At 43.6% G+C, this 14,407-nt stretch overlaps 1 protein-coding gene across 4 annotated transcripts in view; it reads left to right on the forward strand.

Moving 5' to 3' along the window:
* The window catches only part of RNASEH2B (ribonuclease H2 subunit B), a 95,963-nt gene extending 89,747 nt beyond the window's left edge, over positions 1-6,216 (forward strand). For 3 of the 4 annotated variants that reach the window (XM_029210453.1, XM_029210457.1, XM_029210459.1), the window contains one exon: positions 1,359-3,269. In XM_029210453.1, the coding sequence (XP_029066286.1) occupies positions 1,359-1,391 (33 nt within the window). In that variant the 3' untranslated portion in view covers positions 1,392-3,269. Of the gene's footprint in view, positions 1-1,358; positions 3,270-6,180 lie in introns of those variants that run through there. The other variant, XR_003791765.1, reaches the window with a different exon arrangement.
* Positions 6,217-14,407: the final 8,191 nt, after the last annotated feature.

The raw sequence follows: 14,407 nt of genomic DNA on the forward strand, positions 1-14,407 counted from the left end.
GGAAGCACCGAATGTGATTTACAGAAGAATCAGCGCTTCTTCATGGATGTTGAGAATTGTTGTTACCTTACACATGTGCTTTAATCAGAATGTGTAAAATTAAAGTTAGTCAAGTAGTAAGTTCTTTCAAGAGAAAAAAGGAGCCAAGGAATAAGCTTAGATTCATTTATTCTTTTAAGAGCATATACTGAGCACCCGCTTTGTGCCAAATGTTGTTCTAGGCACTAGGAATGCAGCTGTCCACATGGCAAAAAATACCTGCCTTCGAGAAGTTTCTGCTCTAGGGGGGCGGCTAGATGGAGTGTCAGATATTGCTGGGGGCTGTGGAAGAAGCTGAGCAGGGAAGTGGACAGAGTTCTGGTGAGGCGGCTGGTCAGGGAAGGTCTAACCTCTGTCACATCTTATCCACTTATGGCACAGAAGTCTGATTTCCATCAACTTTTTTTTTTTTTGATAACTTACTTATAGCTCCAGAGTAAATTGTTTGACTTTGTGATCAGTAAGAAACCAGCTTTCAATAATTACACTTGTCCCATGGCATTTTTCAGGAGGATATTAAGGACTACTACTTCCACCAGCAAGTCTATATTTATTTTTTATACATTGGATCTGCATAGGAAAAGAGAAGAAAACATGGTTTAAGAATTATTCACCTTAGAACTTTTTTTTCATCTGTTTCTTGTATTATCATTTTTTTCCTAAAATGAGGGTATCTATTCCCTGAGTTTGGGCAACCTTAACATTATTTTGTATTTCACTCCCTTTGAACACTGGAAGGAAAATGTGCGTCTCACCCACCTCCAGGAGCCTAACATTAGCCCTAGAATGAGGTCGCCCCAACGGAAACGGCTTCCTTTGCCTGAGGGCTTCTCTTTTTTATTTATTTTATTTATTTATTTTTGGCTGCATTGGGTCTTCGTTGCTGTGCACAGGCTTTCTGTAGTTGCAGCGAGCAGGGGCCACTCTTCGATGTGGTGTGCAGGCTTCTCACTGCAGTGGCTTCTCTTGTTGTGGCCAGGCTTCAGTAGTTGTGGCATGTGGGCTCAGTAGTTGTGGCTTGCGGGCTCTAGAGCACAGGCTCAGTAGTTGTGGCACGTTAGTTGCTCAACAGCATGTGGGATCTTCCCTGACCAGGGCTCGAACCCTTGTCCCCTGCATTGGCAGGTGGATTCTTAACCACTGTGCCACCAGGGAAGTCCCAAAGGCTTCTCTTTGAAGCACAAATGCACAGCTGCTGATCTCAGGACTAACCCAACCAGCCTTGCTTTTCTGTTCTGGAAGGTGCAGACGGTCCTCGGGATTGCAGGTGACTACTTCTCCTCACCAGGATACAACATGTATTCTCCTTCTCTCCCTAGGTGGCAGCACAAAGACAGAAAAGGGACAAGTGACAACAGATCCACGCAAGACTTGGCTGCTTCTCATGTGATTTAAGACACTCCCAAAGGGCTAAAACTTTTTCTTCTGCACTTCCTAGAAAATCACCGAATGCCAAGAGATGTAAAGGACTAACCAGGAATGTTTTATTTCTGTGATCAATACCGCTAGTCCCTTCAGGCAGCAGCAACTCCCCCTGGAGGCAACTGGCATGGAACTAGAAAGCACCCCTAGTGTGATTCTGCCCTGAGGAATTCAAGCCATATCTCCCCTCTGCCCCAGCCTACCCACCATAAAGGTATGGGTTTTTAACAGTCTAGTGCTTCAGATTTCAAAACATTGGGAGGAGAAGGCTCATTGTGAAAATCGGGTCATTTCTTAAGCTGGACCCTTGTTGGCCTGCTGTTTTCCTGGGGTCAGGACAGCACTTTTGGGTTTGCATGTGGTGACTATAGTACTAGATTCCACACCAGAAGCTCTGACAGACCAAGTTTCTACCCGTATTAAAAAAAAGAAAAAGGGGGAATTGCCGGGAGGACCAGGGGGAGTAGTCAGCACGTTCACTGCTGCGGCAGGGGTTCAGTCCCTGGTCAGGGAGACAGGATCCGCAAGCTGCGTGGTGCACCACCCACCCCCCCCAAAAAAAAAGAAAGAAGAAAGCCTGACCTTTCTTTACTCCTTATCAGTTTGGCAGCTTCTAGTTCATAACAATACCTGAACATGTGCATTTTATGGTGTGCCGGAGTTGTAAACATTGCTTCATTTTTAAAAGATTTGTCCAATGTGTGCATTATTATAGTTATTTAGAGTGTGGGCATAAGACATGGGGGAAAGTTAGAAGTAGATGCCAAAAAGTAATCTAGCGGGGGATTCTGATGCATAGTGAAGACGTGTAGGGGGCGCAGACAAGTCCAGGAGTTGGTGCCGACTCACCAGCTTGACCCGCAGGAGGATTCGGGTGGAAGCCGCTCGGGTGATCTTCGTGCCTCCAACAGGACCCCAAACCTTCTCTTTGGGAAATAATTTTGTTTCTGAGTCTCTAACTCCATCAGGTAAGTAGGTTCTGGAAAGTACTCTAATTTTTTACACACCTCCTTTCACACAGGGAAATTTTCTTTAATCTGTAGGACGTTTAACACTCCCGCGCTTCTGTACCTGATCGTGTGGTGTAGTTGTAGTGAATCCTCGTCTCCAAAAACTCAATTCTAGGAGTCAGTTGTGGAATTTGGGATGTAGCACAGGCTTCCAAGAGCAAGCGCTCCAAAGAAATTACCTGTTTGTTTGATTGATAGCCAGGCCACGTGGGTAAGAATCAAGAGCCTGACACATAGTTTGGCATAACACTGTGGTGTTAAAATCGGGCTTTTTCTGCCTTCTCCTTGCACGATCCCAAATACTGTCCTTGGAGGTCAGTGGACATAAATTTTGGCCCAGAGCAACTTCGGGGTGTGTTGTGTGTCTTTGAGCAAATCGGTTCTCCTTTCAGGACCACATCTCAGGGTGGGAGAGAAAACTGGCTTGATGCAGGCTCTCCCCTCCTCCTGGAAGACTCACCCCTGGGAAACCTGTGTGGGTACTGTGCTCCCACTTGTGTGAGGCTCCCCCAATTTGAGGAAGACTTGGTGGAACAGTTCTGTGTCTTCTACTGGCTCCACTTTTCTCAGCTGTGTCTCGGCCCTCTGCCTCCCCTCCACACCCTCTCGGCACACACACACACACACGCTCACACGCACACGCGTACTCACTGCCTCAGATTTCGTCCAGCCCTTGGTGGCCAAAGCCACTGGATACTGAGGACACCCAGGTCGTCACTGGAAGCCCTACTCTCTTACCTGTGCCCCAAACTCATATTCCACTGGCCTCTGAACTTTGAAGAACTACTAACATTTCAAATGCAGCACACCTAACATTACAAAAATTCATTATTGTTTTTTCTTTACACAAGATGCTTCCTCCAAAAGTTAGAAAGCAAGAGCTGTTACCAGCCTCACCCCCACCCAGGCTCCTCTAGGAACTGTCTCCTTGGCCCTGAATAAGGTCCTTTTAGTTACCCAATTTCCAATATCCAGTTTCCTCTATCCTTTTTCTAGCTGGCAGCCCTATAGTCACTTTTCATGCAACCAACTTCTATCTAAGAATCAAATCCTGTTGATTCCTCCTTCAGAAATACCCCCCAGGACAGAAATGCTTCCCAGCACTCTCACATAAGCCCCCTCCCCTCTGCAGCCAGCTGCCACCAAGCATCAGGTTTCCCACCTGATTGTCAGCTGTCTTGAGGGCAGAGACCACGTGGCCCAGGTCTCGTCACAGAGCTGAGTGTGTTTCGTGTGTTCCACGAAAGCACGTGAGTTACTGATGCACAAATAAAACGAGATGCTTGGGCTTCCCTGGTGGCGCAGTGGTTGGGAGTCCGCCGATGCAGGGGACGCAAGTTCGTGCCCCGGTCCGGGAGGATCCCACGTATCACGGAGCGGCTGGGCCCGTGAGCCACGGCCGCTGAGCCTGCGCGTCCGGAACCTGTGCTCCGCAAAGGGAGGGGCCACAACAGTAAGAGGCCCGCGTACCGCAAAAAAAAAAAAACCAAGAAAACAAAAACAAAAAACGAGATGCTCCTTCTCTGTCAAATTGTCAGTAGTGCTCAGAGCTGGAGCAGTTGTGGGAAACGGGCACTGCTAAGGAGAATATAAAAAGGTACAACTTCTGGGGAGGCCAGGTTGGAAACAAATGTCAAAAGCTTTAAATGTTTGCACTGCCTTTTTTTCAGCAATACCCACTGTTAGAAATACAGGGTTAGGAAATAATCATGAATGTGTGCAAAGCATTAGCTATGAGTATTAGTTGTGAGACTGTATAAATAGTGAATAATTGGAAAAAAAACTAAATTGGAGAGCTGAGGGAAATTAGCTTTTAAAATTGGTGTTCAAAGTATAAGTAATTTCTCTCTCTTTTGTCTTCTTTTTTCTTCTTGTTTGTCTCATGTTAGAAATTTTTATGACAAACATGTATTACTATTACATTAATACAAAAATAATAACCTTAAAAATACTGGGTATATTTATACCATGAGTTCCTTAAATTTTTTCTTTCAAGATTATTTTTTTTACTTTTTAAAATTAAGTTTCTTGGAGAAAGAATTGATGTTTCACTATTGTGTGTTTAGTATTCAAGTGTATTCTTAGCAAATCTATAAGTAATCACTTAATTGCTCTTCTTTCCTCAAAGCTTTGACAGTTTCAGATCCCTGCCATTGCTTCCTTGGCTTCACTTACCCAGTCAAAACTAGGTTTCGCTTTAAATTGTATGCATTTGACATATACCCAGATGGTGAAATTAATTAATTTTGCTCTGAAGATTTACTAAGAGCCCCAGAAATCATTGCAGATACTCTGGGGTATTTCACAACCAGACTGAGAATTACTGTATCTGTCTACAAAACTGAGGTGAAGCAAAAAAAACATGACTGATTAAAGAAAACACAGAAAATAACCTGACATTTGTTGCTACTCGCCCTTTTCTGGTTTTCTTCCCTGGTACATAGTAACCAAATTACTCAACTTCGAAGTAAGAACTGAAGTCCCTATCCCACCACCCCCTGCTTCACTTCTGACTTCTCGGTGCTTTCTCACTGCTCTTAGGGTGAAGCCCCACATCCTCCCCGTGACCTGCAAGGCCTTGCCTGCCAGAACTCCAACTCTTCCATCTCGGTTACAGACACACTACTTTTTAGATGCTTCCTCTGGCTCCACGGCTGTTAGACCTGCTGTTTCTCACCTAGAAGGTTCTGCCAGCCCTTGCGAATTAACTAAGTTCTGATCTTTCTGAGTTGGTGGGAAGCCTTAGGGAGGCTCGGCTGACCTTCCAGGCCAGGTCAGACTCCCTGCAGCAGCTCTCCTGGCAGCCGGTATACATCTCCTTCCTGAAACTTTCACAGAGACGTGGTGATATTTGTACACATAATGATTAGACAAATGTTTCTCTCTCCAACTACACAGAGCTTCAGGAAGGCAGAGACCATTTCAGCTTAGCATTTCTGCAGAAAACAGGTCACATAGCAGGGCTGAAACCACCTTCCTTGCCTGCTTGCAGGGTTGGCCCTTGGTTGATGTCTAGAACCTTGGCTTCTCACACTGAGATCCTCCGAGCCGCCCACTGTGCCCCAGATGGCACAAACAATGTGGCATGTGCTGAACACCTGCTTTTCTACTGGGGCTCTGGAATTTGGGAACGTGCTGGCCAGGGGGTGCTCACATGATAAAGACCTCAAGCCGAAGTCTCCAGTGGTCTCCCAGGCAGTCACTGCCTGCCTGTGGCCGCACTTGGCTGGGGATGCACTCTGCGTGACCCCTCTCGCGGGGACGGGGGGAACGAGCCTGAGGAAGCCTGCACCTGATCCTTCCCACTCCTCTTTCCTTGCCATTCGCCTGTGTCCTTATCACACAGCTGTGATAAACCTTGGCCGTGAATACAACTGCATACAACTGCTGAGTCCTCACAGCAGAGAGCGGTATGGCCAACACACCATTGTATCCCCAGAACCTGCACAGTATTTGACATTTCGTAAATGATTTACTACCTGTTTTCTGAAAGGAAAATGAAAATGACCTCAGAGGACTAGGGCTAAGGCTACCCTGTGGAAATTCTCAAAGGAACTAAGAAACAGAACTTATCAACTACATTCTAATAACCCAAAGAATGTACATGCTTCTACAAACGGCAGAATGAAATTGATTCAGGAAAGTTAGCAATGTCAGAGCCTGTCAGAATTTCTTTCTCACAAAGACGAATGTTCTGGATCTGTGACAGGGCTGGGTAGCCATGGGCCAGGACTTCCACACGGCCCCCCCATGCAGTTTCCAGCTTTCCTGTCCCCTCCCTCCTTCACCACGTCTGTACACTGTCAGCCCATTGGATCAAGCAGAGTGACACTCAGTATTGGGAGCAACGCAACTTTGGAATCATCTGGAAGCCTTAAAAAAGACATGCTGGGACCCCACCCCTAGAGATTCTGATATAATTGGTGTGCTGTGTGGTCTGGGCACCAGGACTTCCATGTGCAGCCCCTCCTGATACCCTCACTCCCCTTCTTTTCCTCTCTCGCCCCATCTCTACCTTGACAATTGTATTTCCCAAGGTCCAGGCTCCCACTCAAGGCCAATCTCTTATTTTTTGGAAGACTTCTTAAAATTTCTGTTTTCTGCCAATAGGCAGGCACACTGATCAGAGGAAGAAATAACACCTTTTATCTCAACAGTACCGGAGGGGAGCCACAAGGACAAGCAGGCGGAACTCAAAACCGTAAAAATCAGAGCCATTTCAGAGCGGGTCATGACTAAGAACATCCCGACAGTGCGAAGTCATTCCTGAGAATGTTGTTTTTAACAATGATCAGCCATCTACACCACCACTCGGCTGCCCCCTCTCCCCCATGCATGCTTCACTGACCTATCAAATGAAGTTAATTAATTTTATTTTGAATATTTGATAAGAGCTCATTATCCTTGATGAGGGTGCGCATGTCACTTACTGCCTTTGGGAAGCACTCTCCTCCAGGAAACGTAAGCTCATCCGTTGCCAGTTTTCCAGTCTTCTCTGGGGGAGACAGCCGAGTCTGAGATGCATCAGCGTTAACTGGCAGAGCTGTGATTTCTCTCTTCTTTGTAGCACCCAGCAGGGCTGCTCAGGGAATCCAGTGGGTGATAAACCGGGTGAGGAGGGTTATCTAGGTCTTGAAGGTCAGCAGAGGAGTTTGAAGTGGATGGAAGTGTAGGTTCTCAAACAGAAGAGAGGAGCGGTGAAAAGAGGGAGGGCTCTGTGGAGAAGGTGGGCCTGGGCTGGAATGATTGGATTTAGGCAGGTGTGGCCCGAAGCCAGGCCCAAAGGAGCAAAGAGCTCCTTTGGGAACACATGCACCTACTGTGCGCCCACCTGCCCTTTGCTCAGAAGGAAAAGTGGAGAATTCCTGAGGCAGTCTCAGCTCTGGAGAATCCCTTTAGGGTATAATTACACTCTTCCTCTGCTTGGTGCTGTGGCCTAAAGGTGGCAGTGGAAATGCCAAGTCAGGTTGTGGTTAGAACCTCTGCCCCTGGGAGAGTCCACAAAGGCTGGCTAACAGGCCTGGGTGGACGTGGCCTGTCCAGGGGCCCTGGGGTTGGGCAGGCCCAGGCAGGAGTGAAGTCAGGAGACCTCATTTACTCAGGTGCTAAGAATGGCGTCAACTTTCAAAGCCCTCACCAGGCAGAGGTGACAAATCACTTAATGAGCACTAATCATTTTGTGGCTCATTTATCTTCCCAGTGAATACTTTTCAACACAAGCATTTACATTTCCAAAGAATAAAGCCTTGTAAAAAGGCTGGTGGAATTTATGGCTGCAGGAAACTGGCTCCCAGTTTGCTCTGCTGACAGGTTTATAAGGCCAAGGAAGTTCATAAGGTAAAATGAATTTCCAAGCAAATGAATTTTTCGGAAATGAGATTTTGACCTTTTTTAAAAAAAAAAACATATACCAAGGTTATTTGCATTGATTTCATTAGTGAACAATGAAAAGTGGTCAAAATGCAGTATTATCTTATTTTTTTAAATGTGAGCAAAAGCACCAATGGCTTTTTGTTTGTCTTGTTTTTAAGAAACGATCTGGGTAAAAGATTCCTTGGGTCTTAAAAGATATTTATTTGGTCTATTTTTTAAATGGATGATTTGTCTAAATAACTAACTTTGTTAAAGTTAGTAAATATCCTGTCGTTTAGAGTGTAGTTTCCAGAGCACTGGCCTGGCCAGGCAGAACGTGGTTACCGTAACACGTAACAGCCTGAATTCGGTCATCAGGGAACTGAGAGCAGAGGGGGATCCAGTTATTTCGGTTGCATTCAGGATTAGAGACTAAATCAGTACGTATTAAAAGTATTAAAAGGCCTGGATTTTAAAAAATTGCCATGGAGATGGGAAGGAAGGCAGGAGGCAAGGGCCCTGGAGACTGGAGATGTTACCGCAGCCCATGCATGTCAGGCAGGACAGGCCTTCACACCTGCGAGAATTGCTCGGAGAAGAACATTTGGCCCCAAAACCAGGAAGACCAAGATTTCAGTCCTGGCTCTGCCATCCTGAGTAAGTTATCTAACCCCTTGAAACCCCTATTCCCATGCCTCTAAAATGGAGCAGGTAATAATACGTGCTCCCAGGAGTATTAACATATGTAAAGTTCCTAGCCCAGAGCCAGGCCCTAGTAATTTTTCTCTACAAGTTAATTCTTCACTTGACACTTCAGAGGCCCAAGCTGCTCCCCCATCCAAGCAGCCTTGAGCCTAGATTCCACTACCCGTGATTTGTTTCTTGGACTTAAACCTTGGGTTGTCCACCCTGTCTTAAGGCTTTAGAGAGCCTTTCCCCTCACTGGAGAAATGAGGTCCAGAAAGATAAGGACGTCTTGCCCAAATGATAAACTAAGAAAATACCCTGAATACTTTAAATCTATAACCGGGGCTAATCACCAGTTAAATCCATTTCACCTGTAACCTATCTTTACACATCAAGGTTGTTTTAATTGTTGCTGCAAAAGACCTGCACGTCATCCAAGGATCAGGGAACCTAAACAAGATGTTTGCCCGAGGTGTTTTCCAGAAACTTGGCATCACCTGTGTCTATATGGAGCTGAGAAAGCTAAAGCTGGAAAGGACCACTGACCCTCCAACCCGCCATGCGCGAGTGTCCTCTAGGTGACCTTTTGATGTCAGAGGGCCGAGAACTCCACCCTCAGATCAGGCCGGGTGCCTCCGTTTTTGAACGTGCAGAGGCCTGTAGCTTAGTTACACTTGCACAGAATGACAGTTACCCACCTTTTCCCAGTAACCTTTCTGCGAGCTCTCCACGCCCCAGACCGCCCTGCAGCTTAGTTACACTTGCACAGAATGACAGTTACCCACCTTTTCCCAGTAACCTTTCTGCGAGCTCTCCACGCCCCAGACCGCCCTGCTGCTTTATGCTTTATCCCATAAATACCTGCACCCCTTGCCTTCGGGGAGGTGAGTCTGAGACCTCTTTGCTCGGATGCCTCTCTTTGCTGCAAACCTCGGTGTCTCAGCGTTTTGGCTTGCTGAGCATCAGGGAAATGAGTCTGATTTGGCAACAAATCTACCTGAGTCTTCAAGGTATCTATAGGCTCTGGAAAATGAAATCCCCTATCCTATTATTTTTCTTTAAAGGATTTTCAAAATTAGCTGCTTCAATCATTTAGGCTTTTCATGTCGAAATCTGAAATACTAACGTCTGCATAGCTTTCTGGTTTAAGGTGAAGGTGGGAGGTCTGTCTTTTCTTCTTTGAAGTTGTAGAAAGCAAAAGGGAAATAAGAAATGAAGACTTAATTTCCATTTTCACGAAAAATAGGGAGTTAAAGCTGAAAACTACAAAACAGGTGGATGGGCTGGAAAAAGCAGGGGAGCATATAGGAGGGAGAGGAGAGGCCAGTACTTGACTGCAGAAATCAGGATGAGTCAGCAAAATGCATTTGTAAAAGAGATCAGCTGAGGAACAGAATCTAAGCTTCATGTTTACAACAGAGAGACGATGTACAAACAGGGCAGCAAAAACTCTCCAGGACCCAGTTTGGTTGTGGAAAGTAGAGGTGATGGGGTTTTAAAAAATCACATACTTGCAGGGAACGCCCTACCTACAAGCAGCAGGGAAAAAGATGCTTTTTGAAAAACCCCACAGCTGCTTGTCATTATTGGCTGGGGGGAATATATCTATAACCAGCACAAGACCCTGGTTCATAATGAAAATTCCTGCTAGGCTGGGATGTGGCCCTGCAAGTATCTGGTCCAAGAAAAACTCACCTGCCTCAAAGGTGAGGCATCAAAAAGAACAAATCCAAGTTATTTCAAAGATACAGACCCAAAAAAGATCAGGAAAAACAAACAGCAGATAAAATGCTGCCAGAGAGCAGACAAAAACAGTAAGAAAAAAAGTATTTTTACTACCAATGTAAAATATTTAATGAAGCGGTTACCTCTACAAAGTCTGGGCACAAAGCAGAGACGCAGGAATCTATCTGGCAGTGATAACAGGACAACAACAGACAACGTAAGCTGACAGCGTCCAGGGTACAAATAGGAGGAAAAGAAAGAAACCAAAGAAACAGGGATGAATTGGAAGGAAAAAGAGATAACAATAAAAGCTTAAGTAAGGAGCTTAGAGGATCAAAATGAGAAAAACCAAGCAAATGGATATGGGTATAAAAAAGATTTAAACAGGACACAAAGTGAGCATAATATTGATGCAAAAACCTGGTAATAATTGTACAACTGAAAAAACTTTACTGATGCAAAAAAAACCAAAATCTTGCCAAATAGACTCAAGGAACTCAAAAGAATAATACAATGTGACAAAGCGGGGTTTATTCAATGCAAAGGTGGTTCTATTACCGAAAGTGGGTGTCCAGCTGCTCGCTGCTCAGAAGCCAATAAAGAGGCAAGCTTGGTGGAAAGGAAAGTTTGCTTTATTTCAGAGGCTGGTGGCTGGTGGGGGGAAATTCCCGGCCAAAGGCAGACTCCCCCCACCTCCACTGACAACCAGTGGGGCAAGAGCTTTTATAGACAGAACGGAGGGAGGGGGCTACCTATAGTGATAGAAACAGCACGGTCAGCTCTGACAATCATCTTGAAATTGGTCCTGCAGTGATCTGATGCAGCATCATCTTGATTGTTTTAAGTAGAGTTAGGCTTCAGTTCCAGGGTCAGTTTGTTCCCATTTCCTTGAGGCCAGTTCTCGGAATCGCAGCAGCTTATGTCATGGCTACAGTCTGGTCATCATGTAGTTAACTTCTTCCATCTGGTGGGGTTATAGTATCTACAAGCCAGCTCACAGGATAGGGCTCAGAATATTACCTATAGCCCTTGAGAAGGAAATAAAGGTCCTTAACTTTGCTCCATGACTAAACTATTATTGTTTTGTCCTGTTTGACCGATTTTCTTTGTTTCTGCATTTTCTCACTTCTTTGATTAAACTTATTCTTTGGCTAAAGTTTTTCTACAGACAAAAGGCAGGCTGGGGACATAGGGAAGGACCATAGAGTACTGCTCCATTTCAGTTCAATATTAGGAAGTCTAGTTATGTGAATTCACCATATTAATGATCAAAGAAAAATATGTATCTCTTTAGATGCTTAAAAGTAAAATTCAGTGTCCATTACTGACGTAAAAAATTCAGTGAATTAGGAACAGATGTGTACTTCCCTAACCAAACTGAAAGTCAACATTATGTTTAAAGGAGAAATACCAATAGCATTCCTATTAAAGGCAGGAATAAGATTTAAATGTTATAAACAGAAAAGAGAAATTAGACATACAAAAATTGAAGAGTAAAGTTATCATAATATGTATACTTGGATAACCCAAAAGGATCATCTGAAGATTATGAAAATATTTCAGTAAGGTGGCTTAATATAAAATGAACATTTTCAAAAGCTTTCATGCGTTTAAACAACTTATTAGAAGATGCAATGCAAAAAAAGACCTTTTTACAGTAACCTTTTTACAGTAACAACAAAAACCTTTTTACAGTAACAACAAAAAAAAGCCAAGGTAACCAAGAATAAATCTAAGAAATGTTCCAGTAACAACAAAAAAAAGCCAAGGTAACCAAGAATAAATCTAAGAAATGTTCCAGATCTATATGAAAAAAACTTTAAATTGATCCTAAAAGACACAAGAGCAGTCTTAAACAAATGCAAATATTCTTGAATAAAAGGAGTGAATTTTATAAAGATGTCAGATCTCCCTGAATTAAATATCCCTGTGTTTAAATACTACCAAGATAATTTTGTAACTAGTAACTATATATGTATGCATCAGAACAAATTCCAAGTGGATCAAAAGTTAAATGCTAAAAGTAATAGAAGAAATTTGGGAGACTTAAAATTCTTTATAGCAAAAATCAAGCAAAGTTCAAAGACAAGTGGGGAGAAAAATATTTGCACCTCATCACAAAGAACTAATTTTCTAGAAACTGAGAAGTAAAAGGGCAAGCCAATAGAAAAATGGGTGAGCAAATGGACACTTTAAATGAATGGAAATAAACCAGATTGCAAATGCATTTTTCCTTTGACTCACTAATTTTAGTTCTGGGAACTTATACTTGAAACAGTATAAAAAAGATATACGGGCAAAATTATTCATTACATCTTTGGTTGAAATAACACAAGATTGGTAACAACCTGAATGCTCATCTATGAGGGGCTAATTAAATAAATCATGTGTACCTGCATAATGTGTTCAGGTTATCAGTTGGTATAGGACCTCAAAATAATAGAAGTCAGAACAACAATGTATTATTATCTCTCACTGTTCTGTGGGTTGATGGGGCTCAGCTGGGTGCTTCTCACTTAGGAATTCTCATGGAGTTGAGGTCAGATGGTAGTTGGGCTGGAATCACCTGAAGTCTCCACTGTTCCTTGCCCTGTCTGGGGTGTGGGCCAGCATGGCAGAAATAGCTGGGGACCAACCGAGCACCTCTCTATGCAAGGTCTCTCCATGTGGCTAGCTTGGGCTACCTCACAGCATGGAGGTCTGAGGGGCATCAGACTTCTCCCCAAGCACCTGGCCCCCCAGGGGGAGTGTCCCCAGTGGCAGGAGGTGGGAACAGACAGCTTCATTCCTGACCTACAAACACAGCCTCACTTGCACTATATTCTGTTGGCCAAACAAGTCACTAAGGCCACCACATATTCAAGAATCCATCTCTCAATGAGAAGAGAAGCAAAGAATTTGGGGCCACCTTTAACTTGCCACATAATGAAAGCATATGCAGTTATAAAAAACAATGAGGATGGTCTCTACACTGACACGGAAAAACTCCCGGTTTTGTTGAGTGAAAAAAGCTAGGTGGAGAACGCTGTAAAAAGTTTCTTTTGAGTAACACAGGAAGGAGTGGGGAATACAAACACCCATGTGTGTTTACTTCTATTTTAATACAGAAAATATAAACAAAACAAAAAACAATTTTCTCAACGAGAACAACGGGTGCACAGGTGTAGAGATAGGAGAAAGATATCTTAACATATGCCTTTCTATATTATTTTGACTTTTGAAGTAAATTGACAAAATACTTGGATCTTAAAAAAAAAATCCAAAGTTGCTCAACTTTGCTCCTTTCCTCAGAGCGTTGGAGCTACTTGGGGAAGGAATAAGGGGTCTTATTTTTACAATCCTATAGGTTTCCAAGGAAATCTGTTTTACCTCCACAATAGTTAAAATCAACCCAGAAAAATGGTCCATCAGTTATATGGTTAGTTACAGCTGGTAATATTGCCTAAAAACTGTCATATTTGTGCTGGCCTGAGGGTATGGACAGGGGGTTTATTGTCCTTCATCGTCAAACCCAAACTACCATTTAAAATGCAATTTAAAATGTTGAAATTGTCAAAGTCGAAGATAGTCAGGGGTGTGCTGGTTCATGAAAGCCAATTGTTAAATATTCAGGAGTTTTGCAAGCCATGTGTTAAACTATTGGTAGCTTAAAATCAACAGGAGGCTGATTCCAGTATATAAACAAATCAATTTCAGGTTGCAATGAGTGTTACCAATGAAAAACACAGGGAAGTGCGGCACAGAAGGAACTGGAGAGTGCTCACTTATACCAGGCCATCAGGCAATGTGGCACATGAAAATAATAATAGATTTCATCAGTGAGACAGGGTTTCCACTCTCTTTCTATTTTTTTGTAAGAAACCATACAGACATGGGTTGTATAAGGATTTTTTTTTAAATAGTTAACATTTATTGCACAGTACATGTGCAAGGCACTATGTGCTTTGCAAGCATTATCTTGCTAATCATCGTAACAACTTTTTGATGTAGGCACTGTGATGACTGCCATTCTACAGAGAGAAAATTGAGAGTCCAAAGGTGGAAAGTGATTTGCACAGGCCAATAAGCAGCAGAGCCAGACTCCAAATCTGGTGGCTTGGCTCCAGTGCCCACTCATTTAAACATCTTGCTGGAAGCCCATTACATTACATTATTATTTGAAAAACTCAAAC

The sequence above is a fragment of the Monodon monoceros genome, unplaced genomic scaffold (assembly GCF_005190385.1).
Source record: "Monodon monoceros isolate NGI ecotype Baffin Bay Population unplaced genomic scaffold, NGI_Narwhal_1 Super_Scaffold_8, whole genome shotgun sequence".
Lineage (NCBI taxonomy): Eukaryota > Metazoa > Chordata > Mammalia > Artiodactyla > Monodontidae > Monodon > Monodon monoceros.